This window comes from Primulina eburnea, chromosome 4, assembly GCF_022965805.1.
Source record: "Primulina eburnea isolate SZY01 chromosome 4, ASM2296580v1, whole genome shotgun sequence".
Classification (NCBI taxonomy): domain Eukaryota; kingdom Viridiplantae; phylum Streptophyta; class Magnoliopsida; order Lamiales; family Gesneriaceae; genus Primulina; species Primulina eburnea.
This window is the reverse complement of record NC_133104.1, coordinates 39,451,807-39,476,235: the sequence shown is the minus strand read 5'-3', so window position 1 is coordinate 39,476,235 and position 24,429 is coordinate 39,451,807. Positions and strand designations below refer to the sequence as shown.

Below are 24,429 nucleotides of genomic sequence, written 5' to 3'. Positions count from 1 at the left end.
CAATCAAATCAAGCAGTGTAACATCAGCAGTTTGACACACGAGAACTTCTCAATAGGTCATCCACACCAGTACTACTATCAATCATACACGATTAACTCAACAAACCTCTATGCGCATTTGGGCGGACGTAAGCAAACTTTAAGATCCCGGATTTAACCGAACTTGTCCCACAATTATATTATATTTATATATAATAATAATAATAAATAATTTTTATATTGAATATTAAATACTTTATTCATATAAAAATATATAATTACACATTTTTTTATTACTTATTAATTGAATAAAAATTGATAGATTTTAAATTGTAATAAATTTTTTTTTCTTATATATTATTATTATAAAAATGAAAAAGAACTTTAATGATTAATTAATTCTAATTTTTTTGTAAAAAAAATGTTTTGGTTGATCTAATGGGTCAAACTCTGATTGGACCAGTCGAATTCACAAGACGGGTCTACTGTAAGGCGAACGGGTCTCGGGTTTGGCATGACCCTTTGTTATCAATAAATGTATCATGAATTGGCAGATCCATGTCCTTCATGGTGCATTTCATTTGTGTTTCATCTTTATACAACATCAAAACAAATAAAATCTTGTTAACCATCATACACTATTTATCTTGTAGGCCATTGTTTCAGAAAATTTATGCAACAATGAAGATGACTATGTTCCAAGTTCAATTATTTTATCACTATTAAACAAATTGTTGTTTTCCCTTTCATTTTCTGTTTCCAAAGTATGCCAAACCGACATTAATAAAACTTTCTAAGATTATATATACTAGCAACCGAAGCACACGCGTTGCGTGTGTCATGAATATATGACGTTAATATATTAAACTTTCGTGATTTTACAAAACCATCACAGTAAAAAAATGTGTTCTTGGTCCATGAAAAGCAAGGGATTACAAAGCTTAAATAAATATGCAAAATTCAATTTGTTACCTCATATGATATATATGTTGATTTTAAAAAAAATATTATTTTGAAGCAGTAATATCATATCTTGTGAAATAATGATAAATTTCAATTTAAAAGAAATAAACAAATAGTCAAAAAATGTCTAAAAAATATGAGAATATCATTAAACTAAAATTTATTGAATATAAAAACCTAAAATTTGTCTTCTACATTCACCAAATAAATTGAAAAAAATATTCAAGTTGTAGATATCCTTGAGCATTTTATGCATAAGTTAAACTGTTTATGGTCAAACGTAATAAAAAAATATTCATTTCATACTATAGTTCAACCTAAACATACAAAATAAATAAAACAATCCATTAAAGCGTGCTATAAAAATCGATATGACAGAACCAAATGTAAACTACTGCAAAGATTTCGCTAAATACACCGTAAATAAATAAACATTTTAGAAACGTTTATTTTCTCGTAATGGAAAGAACCCGAAGGGTTTGGCCTAGCTGCATTTGATGTCAGGTTCCACCTGTGAACACCGTTTCAAGTGTAGTTCTTGATAAATATTTGATGCATTGCATATTCATTTGCTGGTTTCTTTCAAACTCATGAATAAGATCTTGGAGTACCTGTAAGTTCTGGCTTGGGCAATAGACCACTCCATTTGGGGAGGTTGACCATTTGGTAAAAGATCCAGAAACAGAACAAAATTTCTAAAATATGCAATGATAAAACAAAATGTAATGACAAAACAAAATGTAAACTACTTCAAAGATTTCGCTAAATACACGGTAAATAAATAAACGTTTCTAAAATCCTTAAATGGAAAAAATCTTTGATTTCAATCGTTGTTTCTTCAAATAAATATTATTTTTAGATAATTTTTTGAAGAACCTTACTTTAATTTTTCCATTTAAGGATTTTAGAAACGTTTATTTATGACATGTTTAAGTTTCAATAATTCAAGAAATGCAATAACAGATTTACCAAAAATATGAATATACCAGCATTACATCGATATACATTGAAGAAAATTGATGGCAGAAGATGATAACATGTTATAATTGGATAAACTATTGTGAAAACATGAATAAAATTTGAGATGAGAGGTTAGTCTCATACAAATCATTTTTTTTAATTCAAAATACATAATTTTTTTTTATAAAATGTAAAATACAATAAGTCTCAAATATTATATCATCATAATATCATACATTATTTTGTTACACCATGAGAATGTCAGAAGCGAAAACAACGTTGGGAAGTAACACGAAAATCGTGTACCAAATGATACACGGATGCCGTGTGCTACACATTTCAAACAATATACACAAAGTAAAACACCAAAGTGAAAGCAAAAGAAGGAAAACTTACAGATACAATACCTCTTTGTAAGAAGGAACCTTCGTCTTGAAAAAATGTGCACCTTACATACAATATAACCATTAGCATTGATTAGCTAAATATATACCTCAGTTATAACAGTATATCACCGAAAATAAGAAGTAAAGATTACCAACCTTATTTCGGAAGCTTAAATAAAAAAATACAGTATGACAACATTATACTCTAGATCCAAATCAAAATTTGATAAAATCAGTTTAAAATTAAATGAGGGTCGTAGTTGTCTATCATTTTTTAAAAGAAAAAGCTCACACATCTCATACCTCAAAACAAAACACCAAAAACAAATGAAATCATTATATTAGCGTAGTATTATTATTTTTGTTGAATATTACATTTAAATGTTGAGAAGGCATCAGGGAACATTGACTTACGGCTCCAAATCAAAATTATGCAAAATCACAAAAGAATAAAAATTATTATTATAAAAATGAAAAAGAACTTTAATGATTAATTAATTCTAATTTTTTTGTAAAAAAATTGTTTTGGTTGATCTAATGGGTCAAACTCTGATTGGACCAGTCGAATTCACAAGACGGGTCTACTGTAAGGCGAACGGGTCTCGGGTTTGGCATGACCCTTTGTTATCAATAAATGTATCATGAATTGGCAGAGCCATGTCCTTCATGGTGCATTTCATTTGTGTTTCATCTTTATACAACATCAAAACAAATAAAATCTTGTTAACCATCATACACTATTTATCTTGTAGGCCATTGTTTCAGAAAATTTATGCAACAATGAAGATGACTATGTTCCAAGTTCAATTATTTTATCACTATTAAACAAATTGTTGTTTTCCCTTTCATTTTCTGTTTCCAAAGTATGCCAAACCGACATTAATAAAACTTTCTAAGATTATATATATTATATAAATAATTGTTTTCATTTATATATATTTTTTGAATAAAAAAATATTTGATGATTATGTCGTTTTATTTTAATATTGAACTCCAAACTTTTGCAGTATCGGATGTTTACACCTGAGATCTTGTCACACTAATTAATGTTTGAATTAAAATAAAAATTAGGCAAAAAAATATAATATCACAAATTTATATTTTCTAAAATTCTCTCTTATATTCTTTGTTTTTTGGGCATGCATTGTCAATGTCACTGTGATTTTAACATAAATATGAACAATATAGAAAGCTCAAAATAAAAAATTTATATCCAAATTTAGTCAATCTATCTACATTCATTTCATAATGGCATTGTTTAATTTGCTGCTAATAATGAAATATTAGTTGCTTATAATATTTATTTTATTAAACACTGAACTCAATTTTTACAATGATTAGATTTATAAAATATTAAATTATTTGTATATATTGATTTATTATTTATTTATCAAGAATATTTCATTATCCTATCTTTCGAGTTATTTTACTTAATTATTAAAAAAAACGACAAAAAAAATATTTAGTTTCTTAGCGTGTTGGATATTTTAAAATTAACCCAACTAATCCTTTAATTTATTGAGCGTCACACTTGTAAATTTGTAATAGAATACGACATGATATTGATATCATCGTTGAATAATGATAACAATACTTTAAATTTTAAAAGAATATTAAATTATCTGATTTAAGACTCAGATAAATAAATATATATATTTTTTTCATGTAAAATTTGGGTATTTTTTAAATAACTTTAGATTACGTGATATCTGCCTTTATTATAATCAACATTATTATTATTATTATTATTATTATTATTATTATTATTATTATTATTATTATTATTATTACTATTATTATAATTGTTATTGTTAGAGAATCTTACTAATTTTTTTAATTCAGTGTAATTATCATGATAAGTTTGACATATTCAAAGACAAAATGATAATAAAAAATTGCCAACTTTATTCAATATTCTTACAAACTTTAATAAAGTTTGTTTTTCTTATTTTTTTTGTCAAATTTATATGTAAAATTTTTGAATATACGTATAATACGTTGAGTAGGTCTCCTGTGAGATGGTCTCACGAATATCCAATCATACCGATATTCAAAATAAAAAATAATATTCTTAGCATAAAAAATAATATTTTTTCATAGATTATCCAAATAAAATATGTCTCACAAAATACGACCTGTGAGATCGTTTCAAAAAAATTTTCATGGATTATCCAAATAAGATATATATATCATAAAATACGAATCGTCTCACAAAATACTTTTAGTCTATCCTTGAATGATTTAATTAATAATTAATTTTTAATCTAAATTATTATATATTGTTGTTAATTATGAATTCACCTCCTCACCTTCTGCTTTTTTGACTTAGTAGAAATCGGGAAAAAAAAATGTAATCGATCAAACCAAAATCGGTAATTACAAAATTGTTTCCTGGAAAATAAATGGATTCTTCTTCTTCGAGCTCCGCCGTGGCTCAGCCGCTGCCTGATGACGAGGCAAAGAGGGAAGAACACGAAAAAGAGATGGTGCACCGAACTAAAGTCGTACAATTCTTAGGACGAACGACTCCGATCATTCTCCAGAACGACAATGGCCCTTGTCCTCTCCTCGCTATCTGTAATTTCATCCATAGGAATTTGTAATAATTGCGGTTTATGTATGCGTCAGAATATCTGTGTTTTTTTATGGTTCAGGAAGATTTTGATCCTTTGCTTGGAGGAGAAATGCTAGAAATCGGAAATTTAATGGAACTGTGAGTTAAATTTTATTGACCCCACTCTCCATTCGAGGGAATACTTGCGAATATCAGTTAGTTTTAGAGGTGTGGTATGAATTGGTGACGTTTGGGCAAAGAGTAAGAAATGGAAAGTAGTTGCAAAAGAAGCTTAATTGCACCCCAGAACTCGATAGTTTTTTTGAGTTAAGAGAGTGACTGGGTTGGGTATTTAATTTTAACATAAAACTGTTAGACCGTGACTTTTTATTTTATATTTTATCACGTGGCTCATCATGTGTGAATGTTGGTAGCACCTTGGAATTGTCTTGGCAGTTGGCACTAGTCTGAGTATGAACGAATTGTTCTCACGACTTGACAAGCAAGCATTTCTGAGATCGTGAATTATGGTTGTATGCTTCGCACGTATCAAATTTTTGGTTATTTTCGAGGAAAGACTTTGTATCATGTTTTGAATTGTTGATTTACTAATTTCTGTTTTCATGACACTAATTGCAAATCGAATCTTTGATTTATTTCAATTTGGTACTTGCTATTGGTGACTCTTGTTTTACATATTCAAAGCATGTCATCACGATCTATACTGGGCCAATTGTGTGCTCCCATTAGGCATGACTTGGCACTTAGGAAGTTTAGTGAGTTATTTGGACATTGAATTTTTTCGGTCTAGTTTGGATTAAAGTCCAGTAGTTGGAAATTAAGGAGTGGGGTTAGATCTTGTTGAACCTCATTTGTCTCTGAGGGAATTTTTGTGAAAAAACTCTTCCGTTTGTTTTATCAACCTATTTGTTCAACTACGAGTTACTTGGCACATTATTAGTACTTTCTGCTTTTTTTCTCGGTCCTTAATAATTGTTCAAAGATGGTGAATCGTTACTGCCAGAATGGATTATTTTAGTTTATTTTATGTTGGCATGTCATGTTTTCATGACTTTGGATCAAGAACAGATTCTTACCTGTTGGATGATAATTGTTTATAGTGTTGTATTTGACATCTTAATTGTCTAATTTATGAACAAACTGCCTAAAATTTGTACTGTTTGAGTGTATGCAATGGTATTCTTATTAAATACCCGAATTTTGTTTTTGTTTGTAGTTTCTGTCCTATTAATTTGATGTTTTCTGTTACAATAGGTAACGTTCTTTCCCTGAAGAACAGCCTAAATTTGAGTCCAGATATTCCTGAGGTTTCACAGGAGAAATTGCTTTCACTTGTTGCTGAGCGGTTGATTGATTCAAACTGTAACATTGAAGTAATCACATTTGGTGCATTCTTAGCTTATCCATTTATTAACATTGACAAATTGTATGCATATTATTCTTTTGATTATGTTTACATAGCTTTACAAAACTTAAGCGATCTTTTTTCTAGGTTTTCCTTTCTGAATTTGATTGGTTTGACCTTGCTAACTGTTCGGCAGAACAAAGATACTGGCTATGTTGAAAATCAACAACAGAACATTGCAGATGCAATTGATTTACTTCCTAGACTGACAACTGGAATTGATGTGAATATAAAATTTAGGAGGTAGAATAGTTCTTATTATCTTTTTATTATTCGTCAAAGATTACATTCCACTATTATATGCTAGAGGTTATGTTGGCGGTGGTCCTGGTGCACCCATTTAATATGCATAATATTGAAAGAAAAATACTATTTTCTTATCTATTTTGATTTTGAACGAGAGTATCCTTTGTTTATCATTGTAAATTTGACAGGCAAATGTTGTATTTTGCAGAATTGATGATTTTGAGTTTACCCGAGAGTGTGCAATATTTGATTTGTTGGATATTCCACTCTATCATGGATGGATTGTTGATCCACAGGTATGCATCTTGTGCCACACCAATCAACAGCAGTGATATTTAACTTTTCAGTATTAAATACTTCCATAAAACTAGTCTGAGAGTAATGTGTTTTAATGATCTACCATGTTTGAATGCAAACTATGCTTTGAGTGGAGCCTCTGCTTTAAAATCTTGGGTTTTGTATTGGGTGATTTCTCTCATTCCAAAGGTGATATAGTGTGAAGATTCATTGTATTAGTTTAGGTGCCAACATACTTTGCGTAATTGCATCACAGAGATGCAATGTCGAGGGGTATTGTAATTGGCAAAGGACGACTTGGGACTCAGACATGAAATTTTATGGTTATATTAATTAATTATTGTTTTAAGTGATGCCAAAATTAATGGATATTTGAAAAATTCTGTGCTATTTCATTTTGTTGCATGATTGAGTTGACTCGTGTTCAATCCCAAAAGCTTTCCCTTTAATGGTATGAAATTAAAATGTTTGAGGTGTTATATCCGAATGTAGGTATATGAATCTAAATTAGCTCAAATGAATGATGCATAGCTCAGAAAGCCAAACACGAAAAACTTGATTTTTCTGCCAGGCCGAGTTGAACGGTAAAACGAGTAATATGCAACGATGTTGTCCCCCATCCAGAGACCTAAAAAATCAATGACGTCATACCAGGGAATATTGGGATCTGAAAATACGTAGGTGTAGCAAAGAAAGAACGTGGCCGAGTTGTTCGACCATTTGTATTTTTACAGTGTTTCTTGTTTGTTAAAACTTAGTTTTCTTGCCAAGCTAATTATTCTATTCAAACACGTTATATCTCAAACATTCTTTCCTTTAATAAAGTGATTGGCAAAGGAAAACATATATTATGCACTAAAAGTCAACCTTGTCAACTAAACTAGAATGTCAGGTGGTTTGAATAAGTGACTGAAATATTTTGATATTTGGTTCGCATGAATACACAGTTCTTGCAACCATTTTTTGTTTGGAAGTTAAATATTTATCGGATGCCAAAATTGTATTAATTGGCGGATGATAGAGTACATGTGAATCTGATTATTGATTCAAGGTCTTCAAATGTCAAGAACACAGTTTCAGCAGAAAATGTATTGGTGATATTTTCGTTAGAATTAAGGTGGAGTATAAAAGTAGTGAGAGGTGTGGTTCTTTGGTTTTTGGATATCTTTTGGGTCAAAATGATGTTAGTCCGATGCTGAAACTTAGTAATCTCTCCTGGTATGGTGTAATGGCATCTGGCTGTGCTTATACCGTGCTTCAAAATCTCAGGCACACCGTGCTTATATTTTAATGTTGGTTTCTTCTGTTGATGTGTTTCAGTACCATGAAACTGCTGATGCTATTGGTTCAAAATCATATAACTCTCTCATGGGTGAGCTTGTTTCGTTAGACACACAAATTTTGGAGAAGAATGATGAGAAAAGGAATCAAGAAGGTGTTAGTGTTGATTTTGTGGCTGCAACCACTGCAACTCTTGGAGTGCCTTCACCTTGTCTTTCCCGAGGCCAATCCTTTGATAATTCTCCTCATAGATCAAAAAAAGGAGACATTGAGGAAGAAGCAGAGCTCCTCAGAGTCCTCAAGTTGTCAGAGGCCGAAAGTTCATATCCACCCGTTGGTGGTGGTGTTACTGGTGTAAATTTCCCTGATATTGTACAAATTGATAAATCTGAACTGGCAACACATTCAGAAGCATTGGAGAAAAATGTTACTGGTGTTGTAAAGACAGGGACATCAATGTCAGATAATATCAGCATTCTGAACAATGACATTGTAGATCTAAAACACCCTGAAGCAGTTTCATTGGAAACTGATTGTTCAATCTCAAATGCTTATCCGCAAAACTTCTGTACCCAACCTACTCTTGAAGAATCTACTAGACATTATGAAAATGTGGCTGAAAACACTGGTTCTGGAGCTGAGAATGAAAATGTTCATTCTGTTTCATTTAAACAAGATCCTCCGTCTGTCTCTGATAGCTTTCGAGATAAATCCAGGAGTGAGCATGCTCAGAGTGAGTTCACTTCCACTGCTGGCTCAGAGGAACTGAGAGAGAATCAAAATGGTTTTAAAGCAGGAGATTCTTCTAGCGTGTTGACCACCACCATTGTTATGGATTCATCTTGCGGCATTTTGCATGGCGGGGATGAGCCTAATGTATTTATTCCAAGTGTCGACGGTGGTGAACCCATTTATGAAGGTGAAGAATGCATATTGAAGCCAGAAATTGTTGTTTATGAAAATCGAGAACCTGTTTATGAAGGTGAAGTGGTTCTTGCGGAGCAATTGGATAAAAATGGTTTGGATGACAGTGACCTTAACAGCAAAGACAGAATATCTATAAGACAAGGTGAAACTGCCCCAACTGAATGAAAACATCGATTAAGTAGTGTTCAACCTGGTTTATTTGTTCCACTGGAAAAAGTGACACTGTCATTCTTGTTTAATTATTTTAATTCTTAAAGATGTAGGATGTCTTTGTTAATCCATCTTGTCGTTTTTGATTGATTCATTAGGGGAACTGATCCAGAAGTTTATGAAGAACAGCGCCAGTCAGTTGACTAAATATGGGTATGTTTGTTTGCTGTGTTGCCCCATAGTTTAGAAGATTAGTTTCTGATTTTTGGTTCTCTTCTGCAGCCTATTATGCTTACAAGACAAAGTGAAGGAACGTGAGCTTTGCGTGTTTTTCAGAAATAATCATTTCAACACTATGTTCAAGGTTAGAATGCAGCAGTTAGATTGTACAGCTATATCTGTTTCCACTAGCTACGGTTTTCTTGATCCCCAAATAATCTGTTGCAACATGTTGACTAAGTTTATACTGTGTGTTAGCAACTATTTTTTTATTGATTGAGATACTCATCATATTAGTATAACTGTGCGTGGAAGATGCTCACTTTTCTGGGGTTGATGTATCGTGTTGGATAATGATAAAATGTATCGGTTTGGATAATGATAAAATTACCCTTTTTCATTTGGCGGTTGATGACATGCCTACATCACTAGGTCCAGGGTTTTCAACACGGGACGAAAGATTATGGATACGAAATTTACTCTTGCCCCATCTAGGAATTTGAAAAACTATAGAAGTGTAGGCTCCATAATTTAAGAAGTCAAGTTGCCATAATATATCAATATGACTTTTCCTGTTAATTCTTGTTGATTGTTCAAGTTTCGGGAGAAAATCATAATCGTTTTCTCCTAAAGTCTGATTGGATGAGAAACATTTTGCAACATGAGAAAATATCAATGTGGTATATTTGTTCATAGGTTTTCATGTTTATGGCTGGAAACACAAGTTCTCTCTTTTTAGTCAAATTGTCACAGTATGGTGGAACCATTAATTTTATGTTCAAGACTATTGTTCCTTTGCATGTGACAAAAAATGAAGTTCCTACAAGAGTTGGTTGTTATTCTATATATATTGGAATTCTTTGTATAAATTTAATTATATTGTAATATCACCGATATTATTTATGTTGAAGTTTGTCAATTAATCTAAAAACCAACATCGTTTGAAATGAGTGATAGGGTTTGTAACCTACACTTATATGGATTTTTTAATCTAAATTTTCTACTACATTTGTTTATTTTACAGAAATTATTGATGTTGAAGACTGGAAGCTTCTCAAACAATTTAAACATTCACATCATTTGAAATGAGTGATGGATATCGTATTTAAATGATGAATAAAAAATATGATACCAATTGATATTTTCAACTGTAATGACAACCTAAATGTTAACTAAATGCATTTTATTGATACTTGGTGTTAATAATTAATCGAAATGTTAATTTTTAAAATTAAAAATTTCTTCTGAAAGTTCAATGAGTAAGCTGTAAAGCTACTACATGCTAGTTTTGCGGAGTGTAACAATTTTATTATGCCCTCATTCACAATTATGTTTCTTGAAATCTTTTTAGGTACAGCAAAATGTCTTAAACGTGGAAAAATCATAAATATACCATTGACTATAAAATGAGTGCTCATCTATCTATCAATACAATATTCGAATATATGAATCAATTACTATAATATTCTCACGTCTCCAAATGCTTTAGGGGATGAATACTCTGTCAATTCTGATTTCAAAATGCGCCATATGGTTTCCACTATGTTATTTTAATGCTAGTGTTACAGCATGAGTTGTGTTTTGTTTCTTGATGCAAGTTGTCTGTTTTGTACCTTATGACTTTGTTGCAGTATGAAGGTGAATTGTATATTTTAGCAACAGATCAAGGTTATATAAATCAGCCAGATTTGGTATGGGAGAAGCTGAATGAGGTGAGATAGCATGGAAATTATTCGTTCTATTTTTATTATTGGGTGATTTTTAATTCAATCGTGGAAGGAAATGCCTGGATACCTCTGTTAAGATGTGACAAGATCATAGAAGGTATACCATGTTGTGTTTCGGAGTTCTCCACGCTGTTTGTTTCATATTTATTTTCGCTTTAGGTATAAACTACTTTTTTTAATGAATAACATTCATTAAAATAAGGTAAAAAGAGTTTTGTACAAGTACACTCCCAAGAGATAGCAAATATCAAACCAATAGAACCAACGATACCCACACCAACTACATGAGGCATACCTCGGTTCTAGAAACAAGCAAAGGCGATCATGTCCACACACAACATAAAAAATAATAATACAATAAAGTGCCTATATCCAGATGACTTGGCAAACATAGAAGAGTAAGGATCTTGATTTTCCTAATTATATCCTCGGGACACAGCATTTCTTCTTCAAAAATATCCGAGAGGGTGCATTCCAAATGTTGTAGACACATGCTGCCACTGCAATACATCTCATGATCTCAACTTGGACAATGCAAAATTACCTCTATAGACTCCACAGAAAGCTTTCAGAACCGATGTTGCAGATCCCATGGTTTTACGCATGCCTAGCCATTCTTTGTTGTCATTCCATATTTTCTTCGACACGTCACTAGCTAAGAATAGATGATTTGCTGATTCCTCATTATTATTACAAATTACACCCATCTTGTTCTCGATTTAGCATTGTTTATATTTAGTTAGGAATTTAGCGTGTGCAAACAACCACATGGCAAAATGATGCTTGGGGAGTATGCAATGTTTTCGAATGATAGGTTTCCATGGTTATCACCCTTCTTTTTTAACCTAGAAATCATAAGCTCGAGCAAGACCACCATGACATCTGAACCAACTCTCCAGCAGCATCCCTGCACTCTCAGCCGAGGGTTGTCTAGTAGAAAAACATACGAATTCTCAGAATTTTTTTAATCAAAAGAGACCATGACGTTTTTGCAATCAAAGCATTGTTCCATGCAAATAAATTCTTAAGCCCCATGCCCCCATCTTCCTTTGGTCTACAAAACATGTTCCACGTGATAAAAAAGTGCTTCGGCCTTCGAGGGCCACACAAACTTCCTACAAATCATGTAACTGTTATCCACGACATTAGAAGGGAGTGGTAGAAATAGAATAGATAACCGGAAGCATTCTACTCAATCTACTCAATTCGATCTTCCCGGCATATGATAGTTTCCCGGCATATGATAGTGAATGTCTCGGTCAAGAGCTAATTTTAGCCCCAATCGCATCCACAAGTAGGCTATATTCTAAGGTGCGCAGCTTCCAAGACGCGAGAGGAATACTGAGGTATCAAAACTGAAGGTGACCAACACTAAAACATGCCTACATCCAAAATGGACTCCCTCACACCATCTTCCATGCCGGCCATATATATGTTAAGACTTCATCAAATTCACTCTCAACCCCGCAATATTACAAAAATGATTCAAGCAGTCCATTATCATAGAAACAATGCTAATATCCCCTTCGTGTATGCAAGGTGTGTAATCCCCAGCTTACCGCATCTCGAGTGGAACCCAAAAGATGGGGATGAAGACATGTGATTCAAAGACCTCGATAACACCTCAATACATAATGTAAACATAAAAAGGGATAACGGGTCACCTTGTATGAGGCTCGTTGAGCATGAAAGAATACGAGTTCGTTGTGACACACTCCATGATCCATCTCACAAACCGAGAAGGGAAGTTAAATAGAATCAACACTTCTTTCAAGAATTGTCAGTCCACAATATCATATGCTTTTTGCAAATCCACTTTAAGAATACATCTTGCAGAAATTTTCTTGTGAACATATTTCCTCAAAAGCTCTTGTCCAATGCATAACGCTTCCCACTTGGTTGAAGTCATGAGACACTTCTCTTAACATTTTTTCCTTGTGAGCATATTTCCTCAAAAGCTCTTGTCCAATGCATAACGCTTCCCACTTGGTTGAAGTCATGAGACACTTCTCTAACATTTTTAGGTGATGAAACAACAACAAAATCATCAAAAGATTTCAAACTTCAAACTTTGGCTATTCAGATTGTTTTAAATTTGTATACTGAAGCATGTAAACTGTATTAAGCACCTTGATGATATGCAAAAGTAAAGTTTTTAAAAAGTTAAACTATAAGTTTTCCATAGATGAAAATTCAGAGTTTCTGTATGTAGAGACTCTCCCATATGTGACATTCCCCAAAACTGTGTAGCTAGAGATCCACAGCCAACTAACAAGTTACTATTTCTTTCATGATTACAACTGAAACACAAATCATGGAGGGGCTTTTATGGCGACATATATACCTTGAATGGACATAGTTTCTCTATTCCCTACTTTCCTTGCCTAAACCTTGTCGTGTATGTTGATATTATCATGCTTTGCTTGTTGGATGGTGTTCCTTGTGTCTAAAGAACAGGAGTAGACGTCCTTCTTTTCTTTTAGACTGGGTATTTCATCCATGCTTCACATCTCATAATTTGATTCCCATGATCAGGTGAATGGTGATACGGTATTTATGACGGGAAACTTTAATGTATTCAAGGTGGATGACAATTCCAACAGCACATGGGATGAGCAGAATGCCATGTCTACTACTGCAGTATGGAACTTTTCGATAATCTCTGTTTCCTATTATTTCTCTTCTTTCCTTTCTCTATCAATTCTGAGGTTTTGGTTTCCAGGACTATCTAGCCGGCGTTGACAGCACCCCTCGAGAACATTCAAGTTTCAAGTATTACTCTTAACTTATCTTCGACATGTTGTCCTCAAATTATCTGGTTTTGTGATGAAAAATGAAATGTCATTTTCGACCGTGACCCTGTATCCCATCCCAAGTTTGATATTCGTCAAAACGAGTCCCGTGTTTTCAGTGTTTGGTTAACATCTGCTTTTATTAAAATTTGTTGTGATAGTGTGTATCATTGTTTGCTGTTTGCGGTATCTTTTCCTGGAAAAGGTTTTAAATTTCTCTTTGTTTGTGGGTGAAAGCAATTCATATTTACTACCTATCTTGTTATTCTATACTTTATTTATTCTTTTATGGATTTGAAGCAATTCATATGTTCCTGTGGATCTGTAATGGATTTTTATTCTCTGGGGACATCTTTTATTCACCATTTCAGCTGTCATTTTCCAAATTTCAATTTCTGATAATGGGAAACCTCTTGCCATGGGAATAATTTTAAGTAAAAAACTTGAATGCTGTTTTTGGCAGTTCTGATTTGCAGTTGGCAATAGCTCTCCAGCAACAAGAATTTGAGCAACCACAGCGTAATGTGCAGCAATCAGCTGTAAGTGGCAGTTCAAGGATGGTGACTGGTCCACAGGTAGTTTTGTGTTTTCCCTTTGTACACTTTCTTACGTATCTGGTGTAGTTACATTGAGGTGCCATTTAATGAATGTGCATGTCCTTTATGTTTTCTTCTAACTGGTTTTACCATTGCTGTTAAAAACAACGTTTGAGGTAGGATAACTCAGTGTATATTACACCAAATATAATGTAATGATGTGGGTTTTTTTTGTATCACTGGATGATATTTCTATTTTATTTAACAAGTGTTAACTAAATCTCTTAATGTTATGAAGTTAATTTGTAAGGGGACCGATGTCACGGGCCTTGACCTGCTTAAGCCCGTGTAACTTGTACTAGCTTACTCTTTATTGGTTTATCAAGTCAAGGGAGTGTTTGCAAAATATATGTTTTTGTTGAAGTGATTAAATTTATGTATTATGAAAATGTGGAAAAAAAATTAGAAGTGGATAGTATTTGAAATAAAAATGAAAAATTGAAATTTTTTAAAGTAGAGTTTTTGATAAATAAGTGATTATTTTTAAATAAAATAACAAAAATATCCTTGTTAGAGAATACGTCTCTCTTCATTTATTGAACGAGTGTAAAGTTTAATTTTAAATTAGACAAAAATATTGTGAATAAGAGTGTCTAAAAGAATTTTCATTTATTTATCAAAATATTATATTCAGCTTTGAAGAAACAAAATCAGCATGAGACTGGCTTTGAGATTTTTATTAAATTGAGCATAATCAAAAGCAAAATTTGCGGTTAAAAAACACCAAACTGATTTCTGAGAAATGAATAATCATTTTTTTTAGTAATTGCAAACACTTCGAGGAGATGTTGGTTAATGCTCATAATATTGTGAAGTTGTATTGTATGGACCAAAAGTGACTTTTGTGGACTTGGTTTAGCCTCCGATTGGTTGTACGAGCTAACCATGCCTTGCAAACTTAATACGCTTTTGGCCCTCGACCAATATGAGGTGATAAATTTTGAACCACTTTCCCCCATTTAAACTCTTGCTGTTCAAATTGTGTACAAACCTTCGCCATGACTATGTGGATAGAGCACCTAGAGCGGAATTTGATTTTCATGGACCTTTTAACTTCGACAACATTTTGTTTTAGAACTTAGAAGTACTTGTGACCTTGCTGAAAGAGTGAACTAACTAGAGCCTTCCCCCTTACAACCAATTAAGGATTAGTTTTTACGCATCTAACAGTTTGTGAAGGAGATGATGAAAGGAGTTAATTCTTATTCAGATGCCGAGAATGTGCTCAATCTTGTTCACATGTTTGGTTAGACACTTCAAATTAAGAAGTCCTTGACTTCGAGAAAAGTGAGCGCGAAAGTGGTCATTGATGTTTAGGTGGGACTCCTGAAGGCTATTTCAATTTCAAAGTAAGAAATTCTGACGTTAAAAAATATAATATAGAGCTCTCGGTGCTTCTGGGAAAGCCTTAAAAAATGGTTTTTCAACTTTTACAACATATTATGAAACTCTTCAACTTCGGTTTTGGAAAAGAGCACTTCATAATATATGTTTGCAGAGCACCTTATTGAGTTTTGTGAACTTGAAGTACATGAAAGCATTGTTGGATTTTCCTTCTAGTGCCTCTTGTCGTTATAGTCCTGAACAGGTTCTGATCCGTTAATGGAATACTTAATGTGAACAACAGCAAAAGAAATGAGCTGGTGCTTGTATACTCTTGTTTAGCATTTCTGCAGTTATTTTTCCTCTTTTTTCTCCCTCGTGGACGTTAGTTGTGTCACCAGATGTTACTTTGTTGTGTAATTCTCTGTTGGATGCAAACTACTGCAGTTACATTTCTCAAAACGTATAATAAGTGCATGTCCCTACACATATTTTTGAAGAAGCAACCGCATGGGAAGCAATTCGACTGTTCTATTTGATCCAACAGAAAATTCTGACCTTTATTACCTCGCTCACATGCTCCGAACTTAACAAATTTTCAGGTACCACGAAGTAGTGGTAAGTATACCACCTCTTCTTCGAAGCAGGAATCAAAATCAAAAGCCAAATGCATTGTGATGTGATTACTTGTTCTGCGCAAGGAACTTCTGTGAATGCTGTTATCGTTTGTTGATCTCGTAGCAATGTAAGCCAAGCTTAACACCATCATGACGTTTTTTCATGTAGATAGAAACCACATTTTTCAGCTACACAACTTTACTTTTGTATCTCACAGTTGTAAATCTTTATAGTCCTAAGAATCGAGATGTAAATGGCTTCCACTTGATTTTGTTTTCTGGTCATGGAGTTCGGTAGATGCTACGAAAGTGTGATCTGTTATGTCATGACTGCATTCAGAGCTTCGTAACACTGTCTAGGGTATGTACATGTTAGAAAAATCATGGATTATAAAATACTTAGAGATTAGAGTATCTATCATATATGTGTTTCAATCACACTTTGGACGTAATCAGTTGGGAAAATGGTGAAAACCAGAGAGATGTTTTTTACGTGTTGTGTCCATGCATGCAAAATACTCTAGACTTTTCGGCTTTCCACGACCAATCGTGGAAAATTAAAGAAAATATGACGTCAAATGTGAATTGTATACGTTACTGCGCTTCTCCTTCAAAAATAATGTAAGAAAAGTAGAAAATGTTGGAAAATTTTAATTTGTGCCAACCCTTTGTGTGTGTGTGTGTGTCTATATATATATATATATGTAACTTATTCTAGCAGTACAGTTTGGATTTAACTACGTTTTGGGTCCACTCTCCACTTCTCTTCGACCTTCCAAACGTTAGCGTTACCCTCATTTCGCTGCCCAACCACCATCACCATAACTTTATTCCACACAAGAAAAATAAATTAATCGTGTGTTACCAACATATTACTCCATATATTAGAATTATGTCAAATTAATATATCATTAAACAATTAATCGCGGGTATTTAGTGATTTTAGGACGTAAATATACGATTTTTTAAGTGGAAAAAATATTATTTACGTATGTATAAGGATGAGATATCTAAGTTTTCAATCTCAATTATGAGAAATGTGTGAATATACATAATTCCTAAAATCCATTTACAACTGAAACGTCTTTTTTTTTTTTTTTTGACGGGCTGTGACAAGATGAGCCAACTATTTTTATCAAATAATAATAATAATAATAATAATAATAATAATAATAATAATATCACATATTCTTAACTCTTACGCGTATTGTCTTCAAAATGAAGTTTGTTACCAATTTAAGTACGTTTTGATTGATTGTTTGCTAAAATTCTTGAGATTATCGAAACAGGTCTAAATTCATTTGGACACGACACCATTTACTAGGACAAATAAAATATGTTTTCGAACGTACTCGAATTTTTTAATTCTCAAAAATAAAATTTTTTTACAAAATGAAAAGGAGAAAAAATATTCATACTTGACTGAAAAGTTTGAATTTAAAAAATAGTGTAATGCTAAAAAAATGACGATGATATTTATTTAATTCTTCACAATTTTTGATACCCATGAATGGGTCAATCAAGTGATTAGGCCCAAACCAGATTTTGGATCTCCGACTCATTTCGTCTCTCCCTAGTAGGTGACCCATGATAGATCTCATATATTCTCCTATAAATATCAGGGTTGACAGCCTAATTTATTAATTCAATATATTAATTTTTAGCAGCTATCTCATTTTGATCCTCAGTACCTGACTTGAGCGTTGGAGAGAATACGCGAGGACACCCTCCTGGTCCCTTTCTAATAGTCTCTTTTGTGATTTCAGGTCCAGAGTAAGTCCGACGTCGGAATTCGGACTAGTCTCATCCATCGGAATCGAAGCTATATTTCTAGTGAGTATCAATTTTACACTTTTATTAACTTTAATCCACCTCTTGAGTGTACGCATTTACCAGTTAGTAATGATTCTTGTGGTCCTAATTTTTTCACTCGCAAGATATTATTTAACTTGATAAGCGATTGAGTCAATAATGTGGCGATCATTATTTATTCATTTGTAATAATAATAATAATTATTATTATTGATCATTATTTATTCATTTGTAATAATAATAATAATAATAATAATAATAATAATAATAATAATAATGCTCGATCGTTAAATAACGATGTATGGTTTGAGCTTACCATCAAGAATGGGAGGAAATGAAATACTCTATAGTAACGAGAATTGCATAATTGCATAATTTTCAATTTCGTATTTTATTAATTAATTATTTTGTAATCATTAATTAATATATAGTAAAATCAAACAGCCCGAGATACTATAATTATCAATATTTTCATATGCAATCTATCTATTTGTTGAATCTCGATTATTCATTTATTTTTATATCAAGAAAAAGTGAAAGATTGGAATGTGCATTTATTTATTTGATTTAAATTATTAGTTTTAAATTAAAATTTATTAATTATTAGTAGAGTGGGATCTCATGTGAGACCATCGCACAGATCATAATCTGTGAGATGAGTCAACCCTACCCATGTTCACAATAAAAAGTAATACTTTTAACATAAAAAGTAATACTTTTTCATGGATGACCCTAAATAAGAGATCTGTCTCACAAATACGACCTGTGAAACCGTCTCACACAAGTTTTTGCTTTATTAGTATTACGATTATAATCTTCGAATAAAATCATAAAATTCTTAAGCGATTCATGGAGTAATATTTAATAATAATAAAAAAAAAATTATAATATTTGGTAGAGCCATTTTGGACGAGTTAGGTCAAAACCGAAAAGCAAAGATAAAAGAGTGACACCTCAACCCCTTTCAGCCGACTTTCTTAAATACAATTGAAAAGCAAGCGAGTTTTCAAAGGTAGCTGGGGTCGTGGTAGGGCATCGTCAGTTTTTATCAAGAAATCGAAGGTTTAATTTTTCTTTATGTTTTTCGTATAGATGATTCACTTTATTAGCGTGATTTGAATATTACTGCATTGACCATTTAGATTTATCCAGATATCACCAAATATAATTATTGTGGTTTTCCTATGTAAAAAAAATAAATTAAAAAGAGTATGTCTACGGTTTCACGAATCTTTATGTGTGAGACGGTCAACACTATCGATATTCATAATAAAAAATAATATTTTTAAGCATAAAAAGTAATATTTTTATAGATGACCTAAATAAAAAATACATCTCACAAAATACGACTTCAAGACCTTCTCACACAAGTTTTTGACATTGAATAAATACTATTTAAGGGTAAAAAGTTACTGCAGAAATAATTTCAAAGATATAATATTCTTTTTATATTATCTGGTTATATAAAGATCAGCTACCTTGCTGACTCGGTGCAGAAAGTTGTGTGTTTCTGATCCCAATATAGTGTGTGTCCCCATCAATATCAAGAAACGGCGCTTTTTTCCTCTCCCCCACAGAAATTTTACACACAATTATCATGCAAAATCTGAAATAAATCCGAGCTATTCAGTGAATATATATACATATATATATATATATATATATATATATATTTCACATGAAAACACCCTTTGCTTGTCTGAGCGAGAAACCCTTTTCCCCCCCCAGTGGTCCTCACCTGTGAAACTCTCTACTTTTTGCTTTGATTTCTACACAACTCCCCTTTTTCTTTTCTTTCTACCCCACTGCACTGTTCCACTTCTGCATAAAGGAAAAGAAGTAATCGTGTAGTGTGAAAAAGACGGGATCTTTGGGGCCACGAAAATATCTATTATGCAAGAACAAGGGGTGAGCATGATGGGTTCCGGAGGAACTGGTGGATTCAGCGATGGGTCCACGGCGGTTTCCATCGAGCACCACCACCAGCTCAAGGCGGAGATCGCCACCCACCCGCTGTACGACCAGCTTCTGGCTGCACACGTGTCATGCCTACGTGTGGCGACGCCTATCGACCAACTGCCATTGATTGATGCTCAGCTCTCTCAGTCTCACAATATCTTGCAGGCTTATGCTCAAAATAATCATCATTCACTCTCTCCACATGAAAGGCAAGAACTTAACAATTTCTTGGTACGTTTTTTTTTTTTACGAAATCCCGTCTCTTCGTTTTCTGCTATGTGTTTCTTTGATTCTTCTTTACTTGTTGTTTTCCTATATTTGAGGTTCTTCTTCCATTTTTTTTTTAAAAAAAAATTCTCGGTTGTTCACTGTTTGTGATTTGAATGAGACAGGCACAGTATTTGTTGGTTTTGTGTTCATTCAGAGATCAGCTGCAGCAACATGTCAGAATCCATGCTGTTGAAGCTGTCATGGCCTGCCGTGAAATTGAGCAAAATTTGCAGTCTATTACTGGTAAAATTAATTGTTTCTCCCCATTTGTTTCGAATCTTCTACTTGTGAATTCATTATTATTTTGGTACGAACTTCCAATAACATTTCTGTCTTTAGTTGTTTAATAAATTCATCCGTTTGATAGTGTTACTGAACTTTTCTTCCTTTCTTGTCTTTTACAACTTTATCCCCCACTCAAATCCAAGTTTTAAATGTTAGCGAATCAACCGCTCAGCCTGCGCATACCCATTGATTGGCCACTTGTATTTTGTTTTTTTTTAATTTCATCCTACCCGAAACATCAACTCATCAAAGCTCTCAAAGGGAAAATTTTAGTTTTCCAGATAATGAATAGGCATACTAGCTAAGATGATTAATGAAGTGTCGGTTGTGTATCATTTAATGTAATGTGGTTGTCCACACCTAGACAATGAATTTCATAAATTGGCATTATTGTTTGGTGAGTTTAGATGTGTGATACAACCAAACCTAATATCAAATACTGTAGTTTATATTCCAATTTGGCAGGAGATTTTGCTTATTTCATTTTATAATTCTTGAGGATTTCTTGATTCACATTTGGTAGTCAAAGGATTTTGAGGATTCTGTAAGGTAGTGTGTCTGACTCTACAACAAGAGGTGGGTACAGTGGGATCCATTGAGGATTAGTTTATATGGTTAGGAGAGTCTTGGTTGGTTGGTGGTGATGGACGATGTAACAATTAATTAAGTGACAATCAACCTACTAATATTTATAGTCTACCTCTACCAACCAATGAGGATGTGTTGTGTTACTTTAGCTTGATGTTTATATTACTTCCCATGGTCAAAAATTAATGTTGGAACCTGCATCCGAAGCTATACTTGTATTGAATGCAACCCAGTAAACGTTAGTGAAAATTAAGGATGCCAGATAAGATTAATATGAGTTTGGTTTGTGATATAAGTAAATTTTTCAATGTTGTTCTTTTTTCCGGGACTGCGACTTTTAGGTGAGTTTTATTCACGAGACGAAATCAATATTAGAGTAACCAGAAAGCATGAGTGCTGGGTTTAGAACAATCAGATCTTAGTCCAATGTTGGGCAATCATATTTAATTTATGGTAGATCATCATAATATGGAACACCATTATTCTAAGTCTCATAAAAATAATAATCCATTTCTTGATTGTGCATGACATTTTCCAACTTTATTTCGAGTGTTTGGTTATCTCCAAATCTCTGACAATGTTATCTTTGATATGGTATTACATTTGTGCCACAAAAGTTCTTAAATTTAATTTTCGCTTTTCTAAAAATATAAACTGAACATACAGCTTAAATGTGTATGTTGGCCATCTTTGGGAAGAAATTTCTAGTCTGAGAATCAACCAACTGATTATATCAGAGCATTAATCAATTCAACGATAGGGCATTTGTGCATTGTCCCTTGCTATATAATTGGTGATTGTTCTTGAAAACATATGTTTAATATAGACAACATTCTACCATTGAAGATGAAGATCTTGTACCAGATTCCCACACTGCTTGTCAAGAATTTATTTACTTAAGATGGTTATGAATCAAGGATAAGTAAACGTGGAAGCTTTTCCAGACCATGACTGATCGAACACATTGAGGATTTGGTTGTTTTGTTCCCCACAGGTGCAACTCTGGGAGAAGGTACTGGTGCCACTATGTCAGATGACGAAGATGAGCTACAAATGGATTTCTCAATAGATCAATCCATGGGTGATGGTCATGACTTGATGGGATTCGGTCCATTGCTTCCGACAGAATCAGAGAGGTCTTTAATGGAGAGAGTGAGGCAAGAACTGAAAATCGAGCTGAAACAGGTGGATTTATTTCCAAAGCAGCTGGTAATTACTTGGCAGACTATAATGTACGAATGTAGTTTGACTTAAGGTTTTATTTTTGCAGGGATTCAAGTCGAAAATTGAAGACGTGAGAGAGGAAATATTAAGAAAAAGAAGGGCCGGAAAATTACCTGGTGACACTACTACTACTCTAAAGAACTGGTGGCAGCAGCACGCGAAGTGGCCCTATCCAACTGTAAGTGTCATTTCTAGATACCTTGTTTCTTGAAATATCAAAATCAGCATCCGTTCAACTCTGAACCTCTACTCTATTCATTAAACAATCCGATCGATATAAACAAACCAAAAAAATAAATTCGAGTCTCTACAGACGACTCGTGACTGTCTATAATTCTTTATGCTAAAACAGTAACAAATCTTTATAGTAAGTGTTGTTTATTTGTAGGAATCACGATTCTTGAAATATTTAAATCCATTAATTTGAAATCTGGTCTGGTTATTATATTTGTTATGCGTAATTCCAATAAAGATGAAGGAACAAAAGACAATCTATATGGTTTAATAGTTTATAGTCTCTGCCGATTCACGTATAGTTATGATCGACTGCAGCAATCTTTGTGTCATATCCGCAATGAATTCGGTGTCAAGATTACAAAAAACACGGAGATTAGAATCAAGAACCCTGAAAAGCACCGTGTAATTTTTCCATTCTTGCAGGAAGATGACAAGGCAAAGCTTGTGGAGCAGACAGGGTTGCAGCTGAAGCAAATAAACAACTGGTTCATCAACCAACGGAAGCGAAACTGGCACAGCGGTTCGCAGTCTGTTACATCTCTCAAGTCCAAACGCAAGAGATGAAAATTCGATGACAAATCTTGGATTTGAATGCACATCTGTGTTCATAACTGAATCTTAGGCAATATGTGAATCAAATTTCAACCTGGCAAACTGGAAAAATGGGAACTAATACTTAATTTTGTGGTAAATGAGGTGAGGTTGGGTGATACATAAGTATACATGATGCTACGTATATTTTGTGTAAGGAAACTTGCTAACAAGTTGCTTGTAAGAAGAACTGGTGTGACTACATTTTATCTTATTCAAGGTCACATGGACTTGTTTGATGATAATTTATTTTGAATGCAATTCGAAATATAATTATTTCAATCGCCATTTAAGATTTCATGATACTCCATATTTCACCTGATTTCTTAACCACAAGCCCAAAATATATAAACATTTTTCAAAACTAGCACGAGTCATAGAAGTACTTGGATGAGTGAATATTTGGAAGATCATGTGTCAAGTTGTTTTAATAATTATATATATTAATAAAATATTAAAAACTTTAATATACGTCAGTTGTGTTTCAATAGATAAAGTCTTTGTTTCTTAATTATTAGAATTATTGATTCAAGTCTCACTGAACACTTTTTTTTAAAATTTCTTTTTTCTATTTATTTTGTAATTAATATATCAAAATTGTAGTTTTGACTACTATTATTTTTTATAATTATATTTTGTTCATCATTTAAATATAAAAAATTAATTATAAAAAAATATTGTAAATACACTAATTTCAAGAAAATTCCCAAAACCTCTAATACTCACGTGTCACCTACCCACCAACTACCCCGAATTTGCAATTAACAAAATCCTCTCCAGATTATCTCTCAAATTGTTACAACAAATGACAAGATAATAGTCAATAGCATCCTAATTGATGATATTACTCTCTACGCTGGCGTTCGAGGAACCACGGGATATTTCATATAGAGCAAGCAAGTAATAGGGATGAGATATCCGCACAAGGATCTCAATTATCATCAGGAGGTCGAACCAATGACCTATGGAAGTCGGAGCTACCCCGTCCCCATGGGAAACGCAATAATGTCCCCGAGGGAG

General features: G+C 33.0%; 2 protein-coding genes and 1 long non-coding RNA gene across 4 annotated transcripts; 2 read left to right on the top strand and 1 right to left on the bottom strand.

The window, feature by feature from the left end:
• Nucleotides 1–1,303: 1,303 nt before the first annotated feature.
• Nucleotides 1,304–2,671, bottom strand: LOC140829866 (uncharacterized). The gene is made up of 2 exons (XR_012117570.1): nt 1,554–2,671; nt 1,304–1,453 (listed from the first exon to the last, which is right to left on the bottom strand). It is a non-coding gene; the product is annotated as an uncharacterized lncRNA (long non-coding RNA).
• Nucleotides 2,672–4,599: 1,928 nt separating this feature from the next.
• On the top strand, nt 4,600–16,715 carry LOC140828832 (uncharacterized). Of its 2 annotated transcripts, XM_073191671.1 has the most exons (12): nt 4,601–4,865; nt 6,118–6,236; nt 6,405–6,511; nt 6,723–6,810; nt 8,132–9,161; nt 9,328–9,382; nt 9,452–9,533; nt 11,020–11,100; nt 13,651–13,755; nt 13,838–13,887; nt 14,371–14,482; nt 16,429–16,715. In XM_073191671.1, the coding sequence occupies exons 1-12, from the start codon at nt 4,691–4,693 to the stop codon at nt 16,507–16,509; spliced, it is 2,085 nt and encodes a 694-aa protein (XP_073047772.1). In that variant the 5' UTR covers nt 4,601–4,690; the 3' UTR covers nt 16,510–16,715. The 2 variants fall into 2 exon arrangements, with proteins under 2 accessions (XP_073047771.1, XP_073047772.1); XM_073191670.1 differs by having other exon boundaries at nt 4,600–4,865; nt 6,118–6,511.
• A 3,063-nt stretch (nt 16,716–19,778) lies between these two features.
• LOC140828831 (homeobox protein HD1-like) lies at nt 19,779–23,687 on the top strand. The gene is made up of 5 exons (XM_073191669.1): nt 19,779–20,445; nt 20,607–20,727; nt 22,352–22,542; nt 22,628–22,759; nt 23,242–23,687. The coding sequence occupies exons 1-5, from the start codon at nt 20,149–20,151 to the stop codon at nt 23,380–23,382; spliced, it is 882 nt and encodes a 293-aa protein (XP_073047770.1). The 5' UTR covers nt 19,779–20,148; the 3' UTR covers nt 23,383–23,687.
• Nucleotides 23,688–24,429: the final 742 nt, after the last annotated feature.

Excerpts from the sequence above, each read along its gene's own strand:
- LOC140828832 (XM_073191670.1), top strand. The coding sequence starts at position 4,691 with ATGGATTCTTCTTCTTCGAGCTCCGCCGTGGCTCAGCCGCTGCCTGAT. Across the intron at positions 6,811-8,131 it reads GATGGATTGTTGATCCACAG|TACCATGAAACTGCTGATGC; the intron begins GTATGCATCTTG and ends GATGTGTTTCAG. Across the intron at positions 9,383-9,451 it reads AGTCAGTTGACTAAATATGG|CCTATTATGCTTACAAGACA; the intron begins GTATGTTTGTTT and ends TCTCTTCTGCAG.
- LOC140828831 (XM_073191669.1), top strand. The coding sequence starts at position 20,149 with ATGCAAGAACAAGGGGTGAGCATGATGGGTTCCGGAGGAACTGGTGGA. Across the intron at positions 20,728-22,351 it reads AAATTTGCAGTCTATTACTG|GTGCAACTCTGGGAGAAGGT; the intron begins GTAAAATTAATT and ends TGTTCCCCACAG. Across the intron at positions 22,543-22,627 it reads TGAAAATCGAGCTGAAACAG|GGATTCAAGTCGAAAATTGA; the intron begins GTGGATTTATTT and ends TTATTTTTGCAG.